The sequence below is a fragment of the Sturnira hondurensis genome, unplaced genomic scaffold (genome assembly GCF_014824575.4).
Source record: "Sturnira hondurensis isolate 20B ecotype Veracruz unplaced genomic scaffold, ASM1482457v3 Scaffold0004271, whole genome shotgun sequence".
In the NCBI taxonomy this organism is placed as follows: Eukaryota; Metazoa; Chordata; class Mammalia; order Chiroptera; family Phyllostomidae; genus Sturnira; species Sturnira hondurensis.
The window spans coordinates 5,124,966-5,148,667 of record NW_028076902.1 but is presented as its reverse complement, the minus strand read 5'-3'; the positions used below and the strand labels follow the sequence as shown (position 1 = coordinate 5,148,667).

At 34.2% G+C, this 23,702-nt stretch overlaps 1 protein-coding gene across 5 annotated transcripts; it reads left to right on the top strand.

The window, feature by feature from the left end:
• Window positions 1–1,253: 1,253 nt before the first annotated feature.
• Window positions 1,254–23,224, top strand: SLC35B3 (solute carrier family 35 member B3). Of its 5 annotated transcripts, XM_037045384.1 has the most exons (12): window positions 1,254–1,366; window positions 3,184–3,294; window positions 3,682–3,869; window positions 4,095–4,385; window positions 6,639–6,760; window positions 10,140–10,294; window positions 11,554–11,661; window positions 15,725–15,822; window positions 17,674–17,766; window positions 18,171–18,282; window positions 20,725–20,794; window positions 22,614–23,224. In XM_037045384.1, exons 3-12 carry the CDS (start codon window positions 3,861–3,863, stop codon window positions 22,762–22,764), a joined length of 1,209 nt encoding a protein of 402 aa, XP_036901279.1. In that variant the 5' UTR covers window positions 1,254–1,366; window positions 3,184–3,294; window positions 3,682–3,860; the 3' UTR covers window positions 22,765–23,224. The 5 variants fall into 5 exon arrangements, with proteins under 5 accessions (XP_036901279.1, XP_036901282.1, XP_036901280.1 ...); XM_037045387.1 differs by lacking the exon at window positions 3,682–3,869; XM_037045385.1 differs by lacking the exon at window positions 17,674–17,766.
• The last annotated feature ends 478 nt before the right edge of the window (window positions 23,225–23,702 follow it).

Here is a 23,702-nt window from a genome sequence, read left to right as displayed (position 1 = left end):
AGTCTGGCTTAGGTTGCCCCTGCTGTGAGGGGTCTTACCCGTCATTGACTTCCAACCAAGCTTTAGGGGCAAGGAGAGGAAACTGAGGCAGCCTTTGCGACCAGAGACAAGCTTTGTCTCCTGCAGCTCACATTCCAGAGGCCACCACTCACCCTTAGCCACGGGGTAGGGGTGGGGGGGAGAGTTACGATTCCTGAACCCAGGCAGAGAGGTCTACAACAACTTACAATGGGAGATATCTGTCATGCTTTAACAGAAGCCCTAACACCCAATACAAACACAAATGTTCTTTCTGTATAATGCCTGTGAAATTTTTAAAGCTATAATAACTGCCTGGATTCTAACACATATTAGTCCAATTCATGCCTTTGTGGATATCCAAAGCATGCACTCAAAAATGGTCCAGCATTGTTATAGCAATATTTGCCTTCCACATCATTCCAGTGTTGCTGAAAAACAACTACCACCTATTCCATCTTGTTTTTTCACATCATTACACCCCAGTAATTGTAGCTGTAGTGCTAAACCCAGGATAAATGTTTAGGAGTTTGATGGCTAGTCAAGCTATGAGATTTACATTCTGAGCAGTTAAGTGACACTGTCAAAACAATACAGGCAACCTTGTTATGTTGAAAGAGCCCGGGTTTTGGTAGCTACAGGCTGAATTATAACGTCAGAGGCAACCCAAGTGTTACTTCAGTCCACTTACACCAGAAAGCAGGTGCAAGTCAGGCAAAGGACATGGAAGCGGAGAAAGGTGTGACTTTGCCCTGTCTCATTATCAGTAAGCAGAAGCAAGAGGGAACCCCAAGGGTTTCTAAATTTGGATTCAATTTTCTTCATTTGGCCAAGTTGTCAAACTCCAGCGCAGGGCCATTGACGTGGACTTCTCCTCTGTGGACTGCCCAGGGAGCTGGGGTAGCCAGGGAGTCACAGGCCAACAGAGAGGCTGCAGAACCTCAGAGGCTGAGACCCAGGAACAAGCGGAGCACCGATCAAAGGATGAGAACATCGACCCCATCAGCGGTTGTGGCCACAACGCAATTTCTAAAGAGTAAAGAAGTGCAGTTCTCACACGGTTGCGCTCACCACCTCGGCACTCTTCCCAGGTCCCGACTAAGAGAAAGCGGCACTCTTCCCAGGTCCCAACTCAGTAGAAAGCGCATGCGCAAGAGGAAACCACGTCCTCGCCACTAGCTGCAGGAGGCTTTGCAGGAGGCTGGCGGGGCTGTAGAGCTGCGCAGGCGCGCAGTGACACATAGGCGGAAGTGGCGCGCGGAAAGGCCGGCTTAGAGAGGACCTTGGCTAGGAGGTGGCAGCTGCAGCGGAAAAGGCTGGAGTAGGCGAAGAGGTGGAGAAGCTGGAGGTGATGGGGATGGACCTGGGGAGGGGGAGACGCCGCGTCTGGCTGGCGACATCCAGCCTGGGGTCACCCTTCCAGGTGACGCACCGGCTCAGGAGTGGTTACGCTGCCCGGGCCTTTCTCCTTGTTTGGGACCCAGATCCCCTCTCCCCAGAGAACCTTCCCCTCATCCGTGAGGAGCGTGCAGGGAGAGGATGAGGTCGGGTTGAGAACGCGGGTGACTTCATTTTTTAAAGAACAGAAACCTGTTGTCATAGTTTCTAGGGAGGCGCTATGTCTTTTTCCCCTTTCGGCGCCCTCCCCCCCCCCCACTGGCCGGAACTCCCTCCAGCCCGGTTATGGACTCTCGGGCTTGCGGCCACTCACAGGGGCGTCCTAGACCTCTGGAGAGGTATCAGTTGCCTGCTTTCCTCAAGACTGCATTTTAGTTAGAAGCTTCTTGTGGTTTCTACCTAAATCTGCTGTCCATTTGACTGGAAGTACAAAGTGATTGTACTGACCAGGTTATTAAATTCTTGGCATAAACTTCTCATAGAAGTTATGCTGATTAGTCCAATCTTTGCAGCTTAATTCTCTCCCCCACTTTATTTTTATTTTAAATATTGAATGAGGACCGGGTGGTGTAATGTGACAAGAAGTGTGTGTTTGTTGAGAATTGATTTTTGGGTAAACATTTTCTAAGTGAATTGGGATTGTTTGGGAATTGGAAGGAAGATATAGCAGCATTTGAAAAAAATTTAGCTAATTGGGTTTTTTTTGTACTTTATATGTTACTAGATTAATAAATTTACTGTAATAATTTTGACTTCAGTAGGTCATTGTCACCAGTTATTTATAACTTTTCAATTTCACGATGGGCTAGCAAAGCTACCCTTGAATTCACTTTGAGCAGTTATTTGTTCCCTCACATCACTAAAGCAAAGTATGTGTGTTGATTGTAGTAAGAGGACTCAGGCACTATTTCACAACTGTGGAATTTTTTGTACTTAGTTTCAAGGGTTGACTGTGAACTTCTAAAATAAAGCAAAATGTCGATTAGTTAAAATTTGCAAACTAATTTTAACTTTATGCTTGATTATTTTTCCTGCACCACAAGGACATTGGCCTTATTTCTTTAGCTATTGATTAGTAATATCATTAATGCCTGAAGTGGAAAGAATATGGCAAACATTTAGGATCACAGTTATTGGGTGTCAATTCACAGGGTCTTCTTTATCAGTCACATGATCAGACCAGTGATGTTCTGATTAATAAAAGTGCATCCTAAATGGAAGGCCTTACAGAGCAGATTTTCCCATGCTAGTGCCTTAAGTAGGCAAAGGAAATGAATTTACTTCCATGTTCATTTTAGATGCTTTGTGGAAAATTTTAGTAGAGATGTCAGTATTTTAGCACAGATGTCTGAGAGTAAAAGTGCCAGAAGGATTTAACTCTATGTCTGGCATAGATCTGTGGCTCATAAGATTGCCAATAGGTGTGTAAGAAGTGGCAAAGTATTAGAAAGATGAGCAATACTATTGATTAAATAGTGTTTCCTAAAGTATAATAGAGTCCTTCATTTAATATTTTACATTTTTAAGTTTACAGTTGTGCATAGGTAAAACACAAAGTTTATTCTTGTGTTATTATTTATTAATTATTGTATTATTTTCCATGCAAACACTGTAAATGTACTTTTGCCCCACCCTGTATAAATACAAAGAGCAATTGACAGTCATCTATGGAAACTTCGTGGTTTTCTTTTTTACAGACTTAACAAAAATGATGTGTTTCCCAGCTTTTTTGCAACCCAAAGATTTTTTTCTTTTGTTTTTAAACAGCTTTATTAAGGTTTAATTGACATATAAAAAAAAAACCCTGCACATTTGATAGGTACAACTTGATGAGTTTGGATATATGCATGCACTTGTGATACCATCACCATAATCAAGGTAATAAACATATCTATCACCTCCAAAATTTTTTTATGTCCCCCTTTTTGTGTGTTTGTGGTGTTAAGAACACTTAGCATAAGATCTACCCTCTGATAAGTGCCCAACATGGTGTTTTTAATTATAGGCACCCTTGTTCTTTAGCAGATCTCTATAGCTTATTCATCCTGGTAAACTGAAACTTTATACCCATTGAACAATACCACCCCCAGAACTTTTTTAATTAAAATTATTTTCTCCAAAGAAAGAAAACATGTTGTTTTTACCTAAGAGATGCTATTGCTAAAGCATATTATCCTCTCTCTAGTCTGATAAATCTACCTTTTAAATAACTTACAGTTTTTATTTTTAAATGTCATTAGCAAATATATTTTCCATTTGTCTTAGAATTTAGAAGAGCATAGGTTCTTTTCTGCAGATAAGAATTGACATTACTGTTGAAGATGTTATGCATCAAACTGTTGTGGGCTTTAAAAATTATACCCTTACTACATATGAAAATAAAGGCATGTTTACTTCTTTGATGAAATAAATACAGGTTTGCCTTTTGGTTTGTTGCTGTGGAAATGAGAGTGGTATATACTTAATTTAATGCTGTATTGCTCTTTACCAGCTAATGATAAATTGGAGAGTTAACATTGTTTTTGGCTGATTGGAAGCTCAAATAGAGGAATTCAGATGTTTATATCCAGAGACGAGACTTAACTGTATATTTTTTCAAGTGTGATTTGAAATGTTATTTGGAGCATTATACTTTATGATCCAAATGTTTTACTTAAATTGCTTATTTCCTTCTCTAGGACTTAGCTCAACAAGCGAAAGAAAAACTGAACAAAGGAGAAGAAACCAAAGATAACTTTGGAAGCACTGAATGTGGCAAAATAAAAACAATGGATCTCAAGTTCAACAACCCCAGGAAATATATTTCTATAACTGTCCCATCCAAAACCCAAACAATGTCACCACACATCAAATCAATAGATGACATTATAGTACTTGGCATAAATCTCAGCAGATTTAACAAACTTACTCAGTTTTTCATATGTGTTGCTGGAGTTTTTATATTTTACCTCATTTATGGATATTTACAGGTAAAAAATAGTTATTTGTTTATGGCAATTATTTATAACAATTAAGGCCAATAAGAGCACTTAATGGTTTTGTTCAAGATGTTTTCCTTTATGAGTTACCAGTTTCTTCACAAATATGAGGTTTTCTGTATAGTATTAGAAAAGGGCTTCTTAAAAGTAAGTGCTGAAAAATGAGGTCTCAGTTTCATGATTCAATATTTTAAGGAAGAAAAAGGGAGCTGAGAAAATCTTAAAAAACTAAAATTATGAAAAAACATGAAATACTTAACAAAATACAGATAATAATTACAAACATGTTACTTTTCAAAAGTGAATAATTCAAGTATTGATTGCTATTTTGGACCATAATTCTCCAATAAAATTGAATGATAGCATGAAAGCCATATTCCAGTTCATTCTTGATTCTTATAGCTTAATAATAACAGGTCATTTTTTGGAAAAGTATATCAGGGTGTTTTATATTTTTCCAAAGGCAACTCTTTAATTCTATTATTGAATTATTCTTTTTTGTGCTTTCATTCTTGGTTTCTTTTTCTAACTTTGCCAGAACCTTGTTTTTCTGTAAGATTTTTCTTTTACCTGCATGAAACATTTCTAACATTGCCAAAGTTTGTCTCACTTATGGCATAGATGTGTACATTTGATCAGCAGGAGATTCTTGACCTTCAAAGATTTGGGCTGGATGGGAGGATCCAAGCTAGTGTAAATAGAATGTTTGAATGGACTAATATTATTGATGGTTAGTACATTAGTATATTCATCCATTACCAACTTTGCCTTTTTTAATTCAATTCCCTAACATGAGAGAACCTTTTATAATTCCAGGAAAGGAAAGGATATGTTTTTGTTCAAATGCAGATATTTCTGGTATTCTCTAATATTAATCAGATTGAGCTTAATCATTGTATTCTTTTCCATTATCTTACAGAGATGAAATATAAAATTAAATATAAAGAAGGTGATTTTTGACTATTCCTTAGCTTATAAAAATACTATGAAGAGTATTAGTGAAAAACAAAACATCAGTTAAAAATCTTAATATTTATAATAATAATTGACTTTGTCACTTGAAAATGGTGTAAAATTTCTGGTGTCAGTGAATAACAATAAAGAACAGTACATTTTATCAAGTAAATTTAGAATTCTTGTTGAAAAAACTTTTTTTTTTTGTTAAAATACAGCGTTCTTACCAAATAGCTTGGAAACAAAGAGAAATGTTTGTTGCAAAAAAATGAATTAGAAATTTACTGTATGAGTTTCATCAAATCATTTCTATTTAATAATGATCAGAGGTTTTAATTTGTAAATAATATGTGCAAAGTTTCTTTTAAAAGTAGATAAATCACCATAATTGTGTTGTAACACCACTATCACTTTGTGAAGACTGACATTGCTACTAACTTACATATAATTACCTATTAAAATAGTTTAAAGAAAATGGTGTTTTGTAATGAAGTTAGCTATATATATAAAATCGGAGTGCCAAAATACTTAATAAAACTACTTTCATGTTTCATAGTTCATAAACCAGAAAAATCCTAAAAACTTGCAGACTTACTTGAATATGAAATCTTAATTTGAGGAATTGTTCATATCCTAAATCTACAAAATCTAGTTCAGGGTCTGTTTAAAGGGTGTGTTGAATTTTTCTTTGAGGAAAAATTCATACATAATTCTCATTTTTAAAAAAATTATTTAAAATACAGTTGAATATATATATATATATAAAATCTCAGAATATATACATACACACTCAGAATATATATATATCATACATCATGGTATGACATGTTTAGGTAAAGTAACCACTTCATCTACAAAGAGAAATTTTATATAATCTGTGGTACAAGTATTCAAAAATAATTAAATTGATTTAAAATGATTATAGTTGTGTAGAAAAGCAGGCCTGAGATAACTGACTTAAAATTGAAATAAGCTTTTTTGAATAGTAGATGAGTTCTTGGATCAGCTACCTTTCTCATTTTGGGGGCAACTCTTCATTTTTGTCTTTTAAAAAAAGCATAGAATAATGTAGCTTCATAACTACCCCTCACCTTTTTAATTTTTCTCCTGATTTTTGTACCTGGTTATCTAGTGTCAGTTCCATGGAAAAGCCACCTAACTTCTCTGATTACACCTCTGAGAAGTTTTGTGATTTGAGTGTTTTTTTTACAATGTTGCATTTATAGGAATTTATTGTGAGGAAATTGGTCTGCCTCTTGAAATTAACACTATTCATGTATCTTTTGACAGGAATTAATATTTTCAATGGAGGGTTTTAAGTCCTATGGCTGGTACCTTACTTTAGTACAATTTGCATTTTATTCCATATTTGGCCTAATAGAACTTCAGTTTATTCAGGACAAAAGGAGAAGGTATGTAGTATGTTTGTTTTTATTTTTTCACAGTTAAGTTCACTAATAGTGGTTACATTTTTTATCCTGCTTTTTGGGCACACAGAGTATATTATACATGAAATACACATTTTCCATTAATAAGACATATCTAATACCCAAGCATTTTTATCAGTATAATCAACTTAATAAAAATATTAAATATGATATTTCCATTACATATTGAAAAAATAATCTCTAAGTGTAAGTTATCAAAAAATGTAATTCAGGCTCAACTTGTATTAAATATATCATCTTAAGATAATGTATTCAGATGTGCATGCATATTTTATAAATTTCACTGAAATAAGCAATAACTGAAAGATTTACAGTGCTGTTACATTAAAGTATCAATAATAATTTTGATATTAAAAATATCAAAACCTGTGAAGTAAAATATCAATACCTGTTTCCATAGTGGTTTTTAAAATTTGCAGTAATTTTTTGTGAGATAGATTTTACTTAACATTGTCATACTTGTACTGTCTAATAGCTGAGATTGCATTCCTAGTCATCAGAGAAACTTCATAACATTTCTTTTTATCAAAACTGAAAGAGCTTGTTTGACAATATATTTTAATTGGCCATATAGATTATAGAAATACCTTCATATATTTTTAATGGCATATAGTACAATATGCAATAAAACTTACCTCTGATTATAATTAGATGGTGGTTAGGAAGTTGAATATAAGCTTTTGGTAAATGTAAGTGACTATCCTGACATATCAGAGCCTAATGTGTGAATAATCAGGTATGTTGGACACTTTAAAATGTAATGAGCTCTAATATTGCACCGACAGTCTGTCTTCATTGATGTAAATGTTTAATCCCGGAGTGAAAATAAAACATTTTCACAGCTTTTATTTCTTACATAAATGTTTTTGATGTTTGTATGAAGATAACTATAAAATTTTCAGTATTTAAATCTGTATCTCCAGTGTTTCTTCTCGGGTCTAATTTACCTCTCAATTTCTGTATATTGCCAATAAATTATTATAGCAGTGATATTAAAAATGTTTGAATCTGAAGACATCTTCTTCATTATTTTCATTCTTTGAAACTCTGTAAGATTTAGCCATAGGTGATAGAATAGACAATAATCAGACAATAATCAAATACATCTGTCAAGACTAGTATACAACAAACCCAGGTTCATTTTATGATTCATTACCTATTGCAAACTGCTGCACCTCTGTTGCTTCTAAAATAAAAGACTCTAATACTATCTCTATTAAATGAAAAGTGACAAAGAAACTATCTCCTCAGTGTTAAATTTTAAAAAGATACACCTCCCTCTCAGCTACCAAAATGAGATGGAGTAGGGGCCCCAAGCCATGTTTATTTATCCTAACCTTTAAACCATACAGGCATACATATTTGAAGGTAACATCATTTGTGTTTGATTTAAACATAAGTGAAGGAATTTAGTAGAAGAATATGTAAATGTATAATGAATACAATTATGAATTGAAAATTTTTATTCCAAAGCACATGAAAAACTATTTTAGAAAAAGTCTTTAAAGGTATGTTACAATGAAAATACACCTAATCATTTATTTCTGAGTATATACCCATCTCTGAATTTATTTAAGTGGCTTTGATCTTTAGACTTTTGCTTAGTTTTTGTCTTTCTTCCTGTGTTTACATGAATACCAGTGTACATGAACGAGTACAGGATTTAGAGTCAGAAAACATTTGAGTCTTGCATCGCCTCTCATTAGCTATTAAGATCGCAGGGAAGTTTATTAAATTCTTCCTGTTGTATTTTGAGGATCAAATCTGATAGTGTGGCGAAGCACGTTGTGAAGTGTAACACTCTGAATATACTACTTATTTTTCAAGAAAGATTGCCTTGTAACTTCATTAATTACTTTATGTGAGTTTGTAATATAGCAGATCTGTCCGATTGGTTTTGACCGAGCTTTGTAAAGTTAAAATTTTTCCCCCATATCTAGGGAGGTAAGCAACTGGGGTATTAAATAAAAATAGAAGTCTTGAGAGTCCTAGGGGTAAGATGATGAACTCTAACTTCTTCATTTACCAATGAGACAACAAAGACCCAGAGGAGTGTTGGGATTTCAGATCATATAGCAAGTTGCTCATAGAGTTGGATCCTTTTGAATTTAGGTTTTCTGAGTTTCAGGCTTGTTTTTTTGTTGTTGTTTTCTTTTTTCCTACCTGTACTGTGCTGCTTTCTAGTGATTTTTCTGGCTTGAATTTTTATTTTCTGGCCCATGTTCTCTTACCTAGCGAAGCAGAGTTACCCTCCTTCCCTGATGATATCTCACTGAGGGTTAAACTCCACAGTGTAAAAATCAGTGTTTGTGTACAGTGATGCATACAGGCATGCCAGACTATTTCCATATGGATTTTAGATGTTGACCACTGTATTAGTAGTTAAGTAGGAAAAGCCTCAAAATTGAAATGTAACTGTAAATGTTGCATTCTAATTGAATTTTTCCAGTAAATTATTTTGCCTTGTATCCAGCCATAATAAAAAATATGAAAAATGTTACTGCCTTGATTTAAACATGAACACAGAGCCCCAAATAGGAACTAGATCTAGGAGGCAATATAATGTAATTATGTGTGTGGTGCTTCCTCTGTTAGTCACACCAGTGTACACGATTATTCTTGTAGACCATTAAATATCTAGTCAAAGTGAGCCTATGCTTGCAATGAAAGATAGCTAAAAATTCTGAAGATTCCAAGTGAGGAATTTCCTAGAGGAAATTCAAATAGAACTTAAATCATAAAATAACTTATTACGTAGGTTCATAAGGAGAAAGTCAGATTCCTCATCAGAAAGTTGATTTCACAGAATACAGGCAAAGTTGGAGATGAGTCAAAGAGGTGCTAATAAAAGTTATGTCCAGAGTTTTAAATCCGTATTTTTTCTAGAGAAATTCTGCCCAGTTTACTCTAGCAGAATGGGTGAATGTATTTTTCCTAAAGCTAGGTGGAAACATCAAGAAACAGAACAATTCAGAAATTAAAAATTTGTTAAGGTGCCTTTTACCATTATAGAAACCAATATTTTAAAATATTTTTTCTAAGTTTAGTCAAGATGGTTTTTATGCCTTATACATACAGTAAGAATCTAAGTGGCCCTTGTAGACCGCTTTTTCACTCAGGAGTTCTCACTTAAGATTGATTAAATAAGGGTGAGTTGTTATTTTTAGTGCTGTTAATTTATATAACTAGAGTGTTAAAACTTTAAAATAGTGATTTTTTACCAATATTTCTAGAAACATTAAACAAATAAAAAGAGTAAGTAGACATTTACAGATTGTAAAAGCATTATCTAAAAAATATGAATTGGGTCCCAAAATAAAGATTTTAAAATTGTCTTTTACAGAATACCAGGAAAGACCTACATGGTAATAGCTTTTCTAACTGTGGGCACTATGGGGTTATCAAACACTTCCTTGGGCTACCTGAATTACCCTACCCAAGTCATCTTCAAGTGCTGCAAGTTGATTCCTGTTATGCTAGGAGGAGTTTTTATTCAAGGTACAGTAATGATATATTTTCATACTGTTAAAACTAGTAGGATATGTTATAGCATCTAGCATCAGGAAAAATATTAAACTTTGGTTAATTTAATGAACATTCTAAATATTGTTTCAATTCTGAGTCATACAAAAATAAGGTATTATAAGAATACTAATACTTGTGTTCTACCTTAATATCTGAAATCAACGATTTGAACTCAGGTAGAATAAAAATGGTATTTTGCTTTATTCTTTTAATCTGGAATCTACTTATATTTCCAGAAATACTGTGATCACATATTGAGGGCCTAGCTCAGAAGTACCTAAGTACCTGGAAAGCTCCTGCCTTCAGTTCTTTTATTCTTGTACTCTTCAGGGCTCAGAGTGCTTCCTACGTCCATTATACAAATGGACAGTTCTTACATTGAAGTGAAGCTTAACCTGAGCAGAACTACTTTTTTACCGGTTCTGCTGGCTTATTGATTTCTTAGAGCTCCAATGAAGTTACAAGCTATGTTGAAAGAGCAGTGGAGGAGGAGGCAATGGTAGCAACAAGCAGCAGAATAAATTGTTTGTATAAATGTCATGAGGAATATTCATGTTTTCATAATTGGTTCTATATCACTGATGTTCTTGTACAGCCTGACTTCATTTCATGCTTAAGATGCCTTGGCAAAAAAACCTTTTAATGAAAGTATGTCTTGTAACTATTTTACATAGGAAAAATTAATTATCTTAATCCCTATTAAACATCACATTTAATATCATAACTAACTGGGCATGTATATTCCCTTACAATCCTTCCAAAAAGTTACACTACATGGTTTTATTATTTAAATGTGGATATGTTAAAATAAGTTGATCCTCACTAACCTAGAAGTTAATTGATTATGGTATTTGCAAACTTAAACAGTTATATAGCCTGAATAATTACTCTGGTTACTTTGTGAACTTTAAGAAACTATAAGAAAACTATAAGAAACCATAAGAAAATTTATAGCCTTATATATAAAGAAAAAAGAGGCATTAATTTCCATTAACTTTTTAAATGTTCATATTTACTCACCATCATACAAGATAAAATGGAATCTCCTATCTAACTTATTAGGACACAGTGGTGCTCACTGATAATTTAATTTTTAGAACCAGTGTTCTTCATATTTTTGACATCAGATATAAAAAGCAGACCCCTGATCTACTTGGTTAAACACAGAGATCTAAAACTACCCTGACTGGATCTTTCCACTGTGAAGTTGACTTAATGTTTGTATTACACAGGCAAGCGTTACAATGTTGCAGATGTGTCTGCCGCAGTGTGTATGAGCCTTGGTCTGATATGGTTCACCCTCGCTGACAGCACAATTGCTCCCAATTTCAACCTGACAGGTAAGGAATTTTATTGCCTTCCAAGATTTTGTAGGCAGTTTGGTTTACAGTTTCATAAGGATTTTAATTGATGGTGTGACATTTGTAATTCTCTCATCTAACATAAAACTTTCCATCATAAATAGTGTCCCATGTGGAATGTGTAAATTAATTTTAGATTTTTTTCACAAGCAGAACAGATGCGATAGTATGTTTAGAAGTAAGTAAGAATAAAAAATATGGGTTGGAATCTTGTTTTTGTTCTAAAGACTTAATGGAGAATTTGTTTATGTATACATATTGTCATTCTTAATTATGGAGTTCTACTTATAAGGTTATTATAGTAAAAATACTACAACTCTGGAAATATAACAAGTGTTTTTATTACTCATGTATTCTGACATGACTGAGAGCTGTTTGCTCAGTCAAAATTTTCTGTTACCAAGTACATGGTAGATCAATTTCTTATGTGCTGAATTGGAAATATATACATGAATTATAGGAGAATCACAGTAATTTTGTATTCTCATTTTCTTTATGGAAACTTGCACATTTACTTGTCATTGTTTTAGCCAAAGAAGGTAAGATATGCTGTGCTGTATTAATATGATTATAACCTTAACATGATTAAACTTTCCACCAGAAATAGTGTACCATGTGGAATTTTGTAATTTAAATTTAGGGTTTTTGTTACAAGTAGAATAGGTTTTATAATATGGAAATAAATATTCTTATTTGGAAATAAATAAGAATAAAAAATACTTCTTGGAATCTTGTTTTTATTCTAAAGACTCTAGGAGGAATTATTTATGTGTACATATTATCACTCTTAACTGTTGAGTTTTACTCATAAAATTATTTTACTGTCATCTCATCTCCTACCCTGCCAAAACAGAACAGGGTATTGAAAAAATGTCTAGGTCTTTGCCCTGGCTGGGTGGCTCAGTTGGTTGGAGTATTATCCCTGCACCATATACCAAAAGGTTGTGGGTTCAGTCCTTAGTCAGGGCATCTGCCTGCATTGCGGGTTTAATCACAGGTCAGGGTGCATATGGGAGGCAGCTGATTGATATGTGTGTGGATATGTCTCTCTCTCCCCTCTTCCTCTCTCGGAGATTTTTTTAAAAATGTAGGGAGAGTGGACTGGAATATGCATGCCTGAACAATGACGACTTCACTGTACTTAGTAGTCAGTGAGGGCAGTAAATGCCATTGAGTGAGAATGTGTACTGTGTGGCCATCACACTTGAGCAAGTAGAGCAATGAATGTGCATCAGATTTTACATTAAGCTTGATTGAATATTTTTCCATGGAAAGAAACTATTTGGATGATTCAGAAGGCCACAGCTATGGGCAACTGGTGATTGGCAGCTTCATCACGTCAACACGCCCTCATGCATTATGTCTTGTGCAGAGTTTTTGGTGAAACATCAAATCACCAGGTGACTCAGCCCCGCTACAGTCCAGCTGTGGTGCCGTGTGACTTCTGGCTTTTCCAAAAACTAAAATCACCTTTGAAAGGAAAGAGATTTTAGAGCTTTGATGAGATTCAGGAAAATACTGCAGGGCAGCTGATTAAAGAACTGTATGAGGTCCCAAGGTGCCTACTGTGAAGGGGACTGAGGTGTCATTGTCCTGTGTACAATGTTTCTTGTATCTTGTATCTTCTTCAATAAAGGCTTCTATTTTTCACATTACTTGCCTGGATACTTTCTGGACATACTTAATATATATTACAAAGTATAGTAAGTATAATTATTTGTGAGGAGAAAGTATTAAATAGTGAAGAAAATCATATACATCAGCTTCACTGTTGTTACTACTGTCAGTCAACCTTCCTTACTAATCTGGTTAACCAGGCAAAGTTAAGGGATTTAAATACAACCACTTCAGCCTCTTGGAGCATCCTTTTAAAAACTAGGAGATCTGGTAGAACCTCCTACACCCTTTCTTTCAACTTGGACCACTCAGAGTACAAGTGGTCCTTATTTAAGGAGTCTTACTCTGAGAAAGCTTAAAGTTGCAGTTGTTTCTTGCATGGTTTAGATTTTTCAGAAACAGTTTGTTTTCATGTCCACAAATTTAAAAAGAAATTTATACTTGAAAACTAGGAAAATTGACTCTTGTACTTAATGAAAATGCAGTTTTAGACAAGGCACGGAATTTGCTATCAGAGACATGGTTTCAAATTCTGTTTGAATCACTTACCAATGTAATTGTGGCTGAATTGCCAGATACCTTTGTGCTTCACTTACCCAGAAATAACCATGACAGTTTGCCTCACGGGTAGCGAGAGGATAGAGTGAGACAATGAAATAATGGGTGTGAAAGCAAATACACTTGGTCGGGTGAGGTGATGATAATGATGGAAAGAGGTGGTTCTATAATTTCTAACTGTAGCTTAAGTGCTAACCCTTTCTGAGTTCATGGAGATACTGGAACCCAACCATACTTTCTTATTAAGAATAGTTGATGAGCACTTATCACAATCCCTGATTGGTAAGAGTATATTATCTAAAGGAGATTAAATAAACTATTACAATGGTTGTATTTACAGGCATAAATACAACTTTGAATGTATAGAGGCGTGCATCAGATTTACTTATTTGAATAAATGTTCACTTTAAAATATTCCCCCTTAGTATACAACTAAGGTATTTTCATAAAAGTATTTCATGTTGTTGCCATTGTTCAGAGCAGTTTTGGAACATCTTTGAATAGCCTTGTAGGAGCTAGGCCATTGTTTTCAGATCTTCAGTAATACCGTGTCTTTTTCTTTTGAGGACAGATTTGATATTTGAAATAAGTAAAAGAGCATTCCGAATCAAGTTTGGTGAATAAAATACATGATTAGATAATACCCAAGTTAGGTAATAAAAAGTCAAGTTGAAGAAAAAGTATGAAAACTTGAAAATTCTCAGTTAAGTGCATATTCATGTACATATATTATCTGTTACCTTTGATTCTTTTTATTTGAAAAAAATAAAAAGAAAACTCCCTTATATTTCTTCAGACTCACAGGTGTAACCAAGGCTGCTCTGTATTCTTTCTGTAAAGCACCATGACTGGTGACCAGGGTCCTAAACACTCACAGTTAAGCACCTGCTCCAGAGATGTGCATATTTGTATGAGTGTGTTGATTTCTGGATTTGTTTATGCCAGTTGTACCTGTTGTTATAACTACACAATAATAAAATATTTACTTGAATTATCCAAAACTGAATTTGAAGAAAGAATTGTTTCTGTAAAAAACTAAGTTAATTGAAACCATTTAGTTGACAAGTCAGTAAAATCACTATTGAATTGTGAGGGAATAGAACTATAAAAATTGGGGGTATCATAAAAATATGAAAGGTTTCTACACCCTGGTTGTTTCAGAAGTTCCTACGTTTTTTGATGTACTTTTTATTTCTGAGGTTCATGACATATATATATATATATGTGTACTGTATGTATTATATATATATAATATATAATATATGTATTATATATTATATATATACTATATATATGTATATATACAATACATACAATACTTTTCAACCAAACAACTTGGAAATGATAGAGAATGTGTTTTATGAGGGGGTTAAACAAAAGAAAAAGTACAGAATTTTAATTAGGACCCTCATTGAAAGAAAATACCTTAATAGTTGCATGTATATTTATGTGTTTTAAATTAACATTTAAAAAATAAAGGTAATTTTTTATGGTTTCCCTCTTCATCTGATTTTTAAGTAACTAAGTACCGATCCCAATAAATCTTCTAAGAATGTCTCCTATATTTATTTAATACAATATTCCTCTCAAACATATAATCTAGTTTAAAAGCAGAACGATTGTTTAACAGTGAAACAATAATGGTGACAGCATTAATGCAGTTTATCCAGTTAGCTTTTTAAAAAAATAATACTGCCTACTTGACCTATGTGTCTGTTACAGATGGTTGTATATAAAAATACTCAGCTTTATAGGACAAATGTGATTAAGATCTGCTTTTGTTTTTTAGCCCAATCATAACTGACAAATCTTGATTCTCATTCTTATGCTGAAATAAAGAGGTTTTTTTTTCCTGTGCCTCTTGAAGGTGTGATCCTTATTTCCCTGGCACTGTGCGCAGATGCTGTCATTGGAAATGTGCAGGAGAAGGCTATGAAACTGCACAATGCTTCCAATTCGGAAATGGTAAACAGTCTAGCATGCTTTTCTTCACATTAAACAGATGCAAAATGGTGATAATAATTTTATTAAGTAGTTACGGTATTGCGTTGATTGCATTTTTAAACTAGTTTTTAATTATTTTCATGAAAGTAATGCATTCAAACATAAGAAAGTAAAAATGCTACTACCACTGCTGATAGTTTATGGTATAGTGCTTGATAAATTTTTCACCAATGATTTATATTTTTTACATATCAAAAATCCTTTGATACATCATTTTTCCTGTCTTCGTATTTGGTTATTACTTTCCTCTTAGAAGTTGATAGTTTTTATGTGGTCCAGTTTATCTTCTCCTTCACCATTCGTCTGTATATTATGATTGAAAAGGGCTTTCCTGACACTAAGATTTCAGAGTTTTACCTATGTTGCCTATTGCTTTTATGATTTTCTTTCTATTACTTCATATTTTAACAAAGGTCCAGAATTGTATTCTTTTGAATTTATTTCTGCACCAGAACCATATGCTGACAGCAGCTTTATCATACATTTATCGTCTCTTAGGACTAGCCACCATTGTTCCTTTTGTTTTTCAGAATGTTACTACCAGTAGTTATTCTTGGGTGTTCATGTCCCCAAATAAACTAGAAATCCCATTGGTATTGTGATTGGTATGGCATTGAATTATAAATTAAATTAGGGAGAATGGCATCTATACCCTTGATTCTTTCAATCCAGGAATAAGGTATGACTTTCCTTTTATTCAAGTGTTCTTTGTAAAATGTCCCTTAGACTTTAACATTTTCTTCATATAAATCCAGTATATTTCTTTTGAACTTATTATTAGGTATTTTAACTTTTTTCCATTGTTACAGCAAATAACACCTTCCAATATATCTCCTAACCAATTGGTATTTTTATATAGGAGAGTTATTGTGTGTGTTTACTTTAATTTTATAACCATCCACCTTGCTAGACAGGTAGAGGAGACTGCATTAAGGGCATATAGGACTGGCTTTCCTGGGTTTTTGGTCAGGAGAGTGGGGATGCTCTGAGTCCCTAGGAACATAGGAACTTTCATCTAGGTCTGAGTTTTCTTGAACATCATCACCACTCGTCCTAGATAAGGTAAAAATAAAAGTGTTAAGGAAATGTAGGTAATCAGAAAATTGATGTAGCACAGTGGTTAGACCACAGGCTCTGGTCTAAGGTAACTCCAGATCCTACCTGTACTCGCTCTGTTATTTGGAGCAAATGGCAGCACCTCTCTGTTTTAGTTTCTTCATCTGAAAATTGGGAAATGATGATTAAAAGTACTTATGTCTAGGTGGTTAGAAATAAATGGAACAATCCATACACAGTAGTTATTAGCACAGTACTTCACATGTAGCAGGTATTGAAGTTTGATTCTGATTTGCTTATGAGTGTAACAAACTGGAATAGAAAGATCAGTGGGAAAACTGGTAAATTAAGCAATGAATATGCAATATACTGCTTATCTTTGTTATATTTTAATGTCTTTGCAAACTTAACGTTTGGATTTTTGTGTTTAATAAGTAGCTATAAATTTTTTTGTTTTGTTGACATTTTTAGAATGCCAACATTAAAATCTAGTTTGAATTCAGTAATTAAGCCAGGAAAAAAATGAATGATTTTGTAACCAGAAGGATCAGTACTGTTACATTATGCTGCAGGTAAAATAATGCATAGACTTAGAACAGTTAAACTCAACCATCATTTCCAGAAAGTTAAGCCATGTTGAAACAATGATGTTACTCAAATTTAATTGACTAGATTAATTGAGCCACATGTTGAAATCCTTTATTTTTTACCTTTGGTTTGATATCACTTTTTCCGCTTTATTTTTATCTACTCTAGGTATTATATTCGTATTCAATTGGTTTTGTATACATTTTATTGGGATTGACATGCACTAGTGGATTAGGTCCTGCAGTAACATTTTGTTCAAAGGTAAACACTAATGACATTTTAAAAAAAATAAACAGCTTTCATTAAATAGTTTCCTCTGTATTTCTAATTCCCCTTGTTAAAGACTTTTTTACATAATTTGATAATTCCTTTATATGCAGATCAGAAATTATTTCATAAATGAAATGATTTATATTTAAATTTCCTTTATCCTTGCTCTACCCTCTAAGTTAATGTTTAAGCTATTCATGATGTAAAAGTTGCGGATTTTAAATTTCATCATTATTTTCCATTAAATCAGAACTAAATAAGAATCTTTGCTTGACTGCATTGTTGAATGGCTTGTTATTGCTCAAGAAGTTGATTAAAATCTGTGGTTTTATTTCATTTGTAATACCTTAGGGTTTGTTTTCCATTTTCCTAACAGGCTTTTTTATATGTTGCAGAATCTAATTCGGACCTATGGTTATGCTTTTCTTTTTTCCCTCACTGGGTATTTTGGAATCTCCTTTGTTCTGGCTTTGATTAAAATTTTTGGTGCACTTCTTGCTGTAACAGGTAGGAATGATATACTTACTTAGATAGATTATGAACTAAGCACTTAAATTTTCTCTGATGCTCTTTACCAAAAGATAAGGGCAGCATCTACTCTTCATTAGAAAGAAAATTGTCGCCCTGGCTGGTGTAGCTCAGTGGATGGAGCGCAGGTTTAATTTTTTTGAAGGTTTAATTTTAAAATCAATTATATACATTTATCTAAATAGCAGCTTTTAAATACATTAAAGGAACTTTATTTTCATAGAAAAATAGTACTTTGTACACTTTTTATAACTGAAAATTCCAGTTTTATTGAACTTAAAAGTATGACAGATGTATTTTGGACCTTTCTTTTGTACACTTTCTAGGACAACAGATGAGCATCTCTTTTCACTAATAATTATTAGGCACTTGCCCTGTGTGGGGACTTTCCTCGCACATTAGAGGAATGCAATTTGTATTTGTTCTGCTTTGGAGGAGTAGGGGGAACAGATGAGGGGCCACAGGTGAGACCCAATGAGGGCAACAGATGATTCCCTGTGCTACATTGTGGTGTTTGCCAAATGAACAGTACAAGCGGCAAGTGCTCTTGGTATCTCCTGTGTAGAGAGAGCGGGAGAGCTGTGGCTTGCTGCGTCAGAGAAGCGGAGCCCAGCCCCAGCTCTGACGGTTAGTGACTTGTGACCTGGAGAGTAAGTCTCTCCTCTTCTCTGGGCTTCGTTTCTCTCTTTTGTGTCTTGATTGGTTGAATTTGATCATTTCCACCAGAGATCTACATAATCTGCACCCATTATGCATATATATTAGTCATTTATCTGATTTGAATTTTCTGTGGTTTTAGGGAATATTTTATTTAATACCACAGAGTAAATTAAACAAACGAACAAATACCTCTTTTTTTTACAAGTATATTTGCATTCTAAATTTTTCCCTTTGTTTGCTCAGGTATGACTCTCCTTTTTAAAGTTTATATCCCAAATGGTAAATAGAGGGAATTTGATTATAGACTAGGCCATATCACTAATCTTTCAATTCATCTCATGCTCTTAAGATTGCAAATTCGTATACTTAGTTTGGGCTTCAATTTTGCCTGTAAGATATTAACTGTTTAAAAAGTTCTTATATCAGTTCATATGCATTGATTGGGCCCTGTATGAAGAAATGTGAGATGCACTCCTTGTCTTAAAGGTGCAAGCCAGTTTATTTCTCTCTCGTAAAAAGAAATCCAGAGATGGTAATAATAATTATAGCTAATATGTACATAGCCTTTATTGTGTACCAGGCACTATTGTAAGTATCATGTATTATTTATCTTAACCTTGAAATTATCTTAGAAAGTGCTCACTATTATTGTTCTATTTTACAATTGGGTAAACTGAGGCCTAGGGAGGTTAAGTGACTTATCCAATAGTCCAGCAGCTTGTAAATTGCAGAGTCAGGATTCCACCTGAGTCCGTGCAACACTAGACCTGTGCTGTTACTCCTTATGCTGTGCTGCCTCTAGAGCTGGTGTGGTGTCTCCCTGCTCATTAGGAATCGAGGCTCCTGTGTGCGCTGCCTTTTCCAGGCAGTGAGTTGGAGAGAAAGTGAAACACACGCCTTTCTATTTATGGAAGCTTCCTAGAAATCACACTCCTAGATATAGTACTTCCCCTCACACTTTTTAGGCAAAACCTAATCCATGATCACGCCTATTTGTAGGAGAGACTAGAAGGCATAGCCAATTAAAAACAGGGGACCTTTTATTAAAGTGAAAGGAAAGATGGATTTGGGAAATCAAGCTCTGACACATGCTTCCAAAACAGTTTCTTCATTTGGTATTCATTCATTCATGCATTGACCAGTAAGTTCTAGGAACTACAGTGTCTGGAGATAGTAAGGATGAATAAGAGAAGGAACTAAGGAAAGCACACAGTCTAGTGTGAAGATAGCAAATGATAATGCAAAGTGAGGGAAAAGCTATAATGGAGATACATGCAGTTTCATCTCTACTTGGTAAGACAAGGGAGGAAGGTTTCAGGCCTTATAATAGACTTTGAGGTAAAAACTTAAAGGACAAGCAGAAGTTAATACAGACAAAGAGGTTTATAAGGATTCACATAGTCTTATCTGGAGGTGATCACTATGAAGATACTAGGTTGCAGCTCCTCCTAATCATATCTTCTTTTAGAAAGCATTTCTTTCCTTTGAAACTAAGTAAGTCTCTCTGAGGCATAACCCCCGCCCATGTAGTTGAGTATTCGTTACAGTTGTGCTTTAACATTTACTGTAGTATTTAATGTCTGTCCCCCTACTAGACTATAAATCCCATAGTAGCAGCAACAATGACTTATTTGTTTTTTGACTTGCACCTCAAATAGATCCAGGCACATAGCAGGATTTGTAAATATGTGTGAATGAGTGATTTCCAAAATATTTCTGGGACAGTAGACACATTCTAAACTAACCTTTGTTTCTCTACAGTGACAACAGGAAGAAAGGCGATGACCATTGTGCTTTCATTCATATTCTTTGCTAAACCATTCACATTTCAGTAAGTATATTTGAATTCAGCAAGTTTCTCAGCTTTTGGATACTTTGTTTCATTTTCCTATTAAATATCTTTAATTCTTTATAAAGCATATTTTTCATCTCTACTACTAGTTTATTGATATGTCTTCTGCTTCAGAAATATTTGTAATTATTTTTAAAGAAATCATTTTGTACACTTAAGCCATGGAACCAAAATCCCAGGGCAAATGTGATCCTATTTGCAGTATAAATGAATGTGAGTTATGTGTGAAGATCAAGGGATTCATTCCCCCTTGTTCTAGTGGAAATATATTTATATATAATAGATAAACTTTATATAAATATTTACATAGTTATATATTATTAAATATACGTATTAGGTGTCTCCAGAAAAAGTCCAGCCATTATTAATATAACGAGAACAGTTTGCATGACGTCAGTGTAACCTGGCAGCCACAGGGAGTGGACTGGAATGCATGTGTGGACAGTGTCAACTTCCGCTACTAGCCAGTGGGGGCAGTAGACGCTATTGAGTGAGCATGTGTACTGTGTGGCCAAAACATTCAAAATGACTGAGCGAGTAGAGCAACAATTCTGCATTAAATTTTGCATCAAGTTTGAACATTCCTCCACAGAAACTATTCAAATGATTCAGAAGGCCACAGCTATGGGCAACTGGTGATTGGCAGCTTCATCAGGACAACACACCCTCACACATCACGTCTTGTGCAGAGTTTTTGGTGAAACGTCATTTCCTATAGTCCCCCTAGAGTCCAGATTTGATGCCCTGTGATTTCTGGCTTTTGTGAAAACTAAAACCACCTTTGAAAGGAAAGAGATTTTAGAGCTTCGATGAAATTCAGGAAAATACCGAAGGGGAGCTGATTGGAGAACTGTATGAGGTCCAAGGTGCCTGCTTTGAAGGGGACTAAAGTGTCATTGTCCTGTGTACAATGTTTCTTGTATCTTATATCCTCTTCAAAAAGTCTCTATTTTTTATATTACATGGCTGGAAACTTTCTGGACAGACCATATATGTGGGATAGTATGTCTGCATGCGTATGTGTGTGTGTGAGAGAGAGAGATACATTGGATTCATATATATATTATATGTATTAAAATTGATGGTTTATTTGCGGCCTTTTCTCACAAAGCAGTGAGGTGGAGAAGTATTTTTTCAGTTGTGCCCTAATGATTTAGTTTGTGGCCCTTACTGTTTTCTTTACCGTCAAGATTTATTTGAAATTGGCATTATTTAAACTTACTGTGGTTATTAGGAATTGAGAAGATTCAAACCTATAAATTATCAATGTATAAAATTAAAGGTAACCACAAAATAATTTGCCATCCATGTATTGTTTGTTTTCTATAAGTTGGTTTCCCATTCTGAATGTGGTAGGTATACATCACAGTAATCTTTGCCAATTCCCCTTTCTCTGGATGTGTCCCCTTTTTATTGCTATTTATTCTACCCAACTGGGATAACTCGTGGGATGGCTGTATTGTATTCACAAGATGGCCATTGGCAGGTTTACCAATCCAGCACTTTTACTTAAGACTTTTGGTAGGAGTTGGACTTTGAATTTTCTAATCTCAAAATTCAAATGAACTACATTTAGTATTTTGTAAAATATCTTATTTCTATATATACTTAGCATAAAAGATATGAAATTCTAATCTGATCTAAAACTTTGATTTTTGTTTTAGCACTGTTACTGTAGGCTTCCCATTGCAGAATTTTATTTTATTGCATAGCATAGTTTATGTGAACTCATCACCAAATTTTGTGGCTAATGAATTGTTACCTTAATATTAATTTTTTTCATATCTCCTTTTCTTAGGTACATATGGTCTGGTTTGTTAGTTATCCTTGGTATATTTCTCAATGTTTACAGCAAAAATATGGATAAAATAAGACTGCCATCATTATATGACCTGATAAACAAAACAGTGGAAGTAAAAAAGTCAAGGACATTGGCACAAAATATATAGGCAGTGACTCCTGCTGTTTAACATAGAATTCTAAGGGACCAATCACCAATTAACTTTCCAAAGGAATTATTATATACACCAAAGGATCTGACAGCATGCTCTCCATTTGTAACTGGATTACACATGAAGTCAGCCCTTTCTTCAGAGCGTTGATTGATTGTTTGACATCTGAAGCGGTCAGGAGAGCAGCATCTGTCACACCTTAGAACAGTATCAATATAAAGGACTGTAATTATTAGCAGTTTATTGAGAATTTAACCAGAAGTGGACTATGCTGTAAAACTAATTACATATTGTCGTAACATATCACAGAGATTGATATGCAATAGCAGATTTGTTGGTCTTTGTTTCATTTTGGTGGTGTTATTTAAAATGATTCTCTGTTATAAGAGTGAACTGTGATTTAAAGTCTAGAGAGAATAACTTCATTATAAATAAAAATTATTCTGTGATTGTTTTTTTTAAAGAATGCACTGATAGCATTTTGTTATAAAGAGGGAAGTGAAGATTGAGTAAAGCTTTACATAAACTTTAAAACTTAGGCCTTTTTCTGATAATTTCAAAGTATTTTTTACAGAAAACATGCTTTAAGTTTCCTGTGAAGTATAGACAGTATAGTCAAAGGAGTCCTCATGCTTCATCCTGTAGGTATATATCACAAGGAAAATTTGCTACTGTTTATCGAAGAGGTGCTAAAAGACTCAATCATTTAGATTTTCTAATTGAAAGGAAATAATTGATTCTTAAATTATAAAATAAAATTGTCATTGTTTTTCTTATATATTTTTGTTTCTTTTTTTAAGTATATTTTATTGATTATGCTATTGCAGTTGTCCCAGTTTTTTCCATTTGCCGCCCCCCTCTGCCCAGTACCCCACTTCCCTCCAGCAGTCCTCCCCTGAGTTCATGTCCATGGGTTGTGCATGTAAGTTCTGTGG

Excerpts from the sequence above, each read along its gene's own strand:
- SLC35B3 (XM_037045384.1), top strand. Across the intron at positions 4,386-6,638 it reads TCATTTATGGATATTTACAG|GAATTAATATTTTCAATGGA; the intron begins GTAAAAAATAGT and ends ATCTTTTGACAG. Across the intron at positions 10,295-11,553 it reads AGGAGGAGTTTTTATTCAAG|GCAAGCGTTACAATGTTGCA; the intron begins GTACAGTAATGA and ends TGTATTACACAG.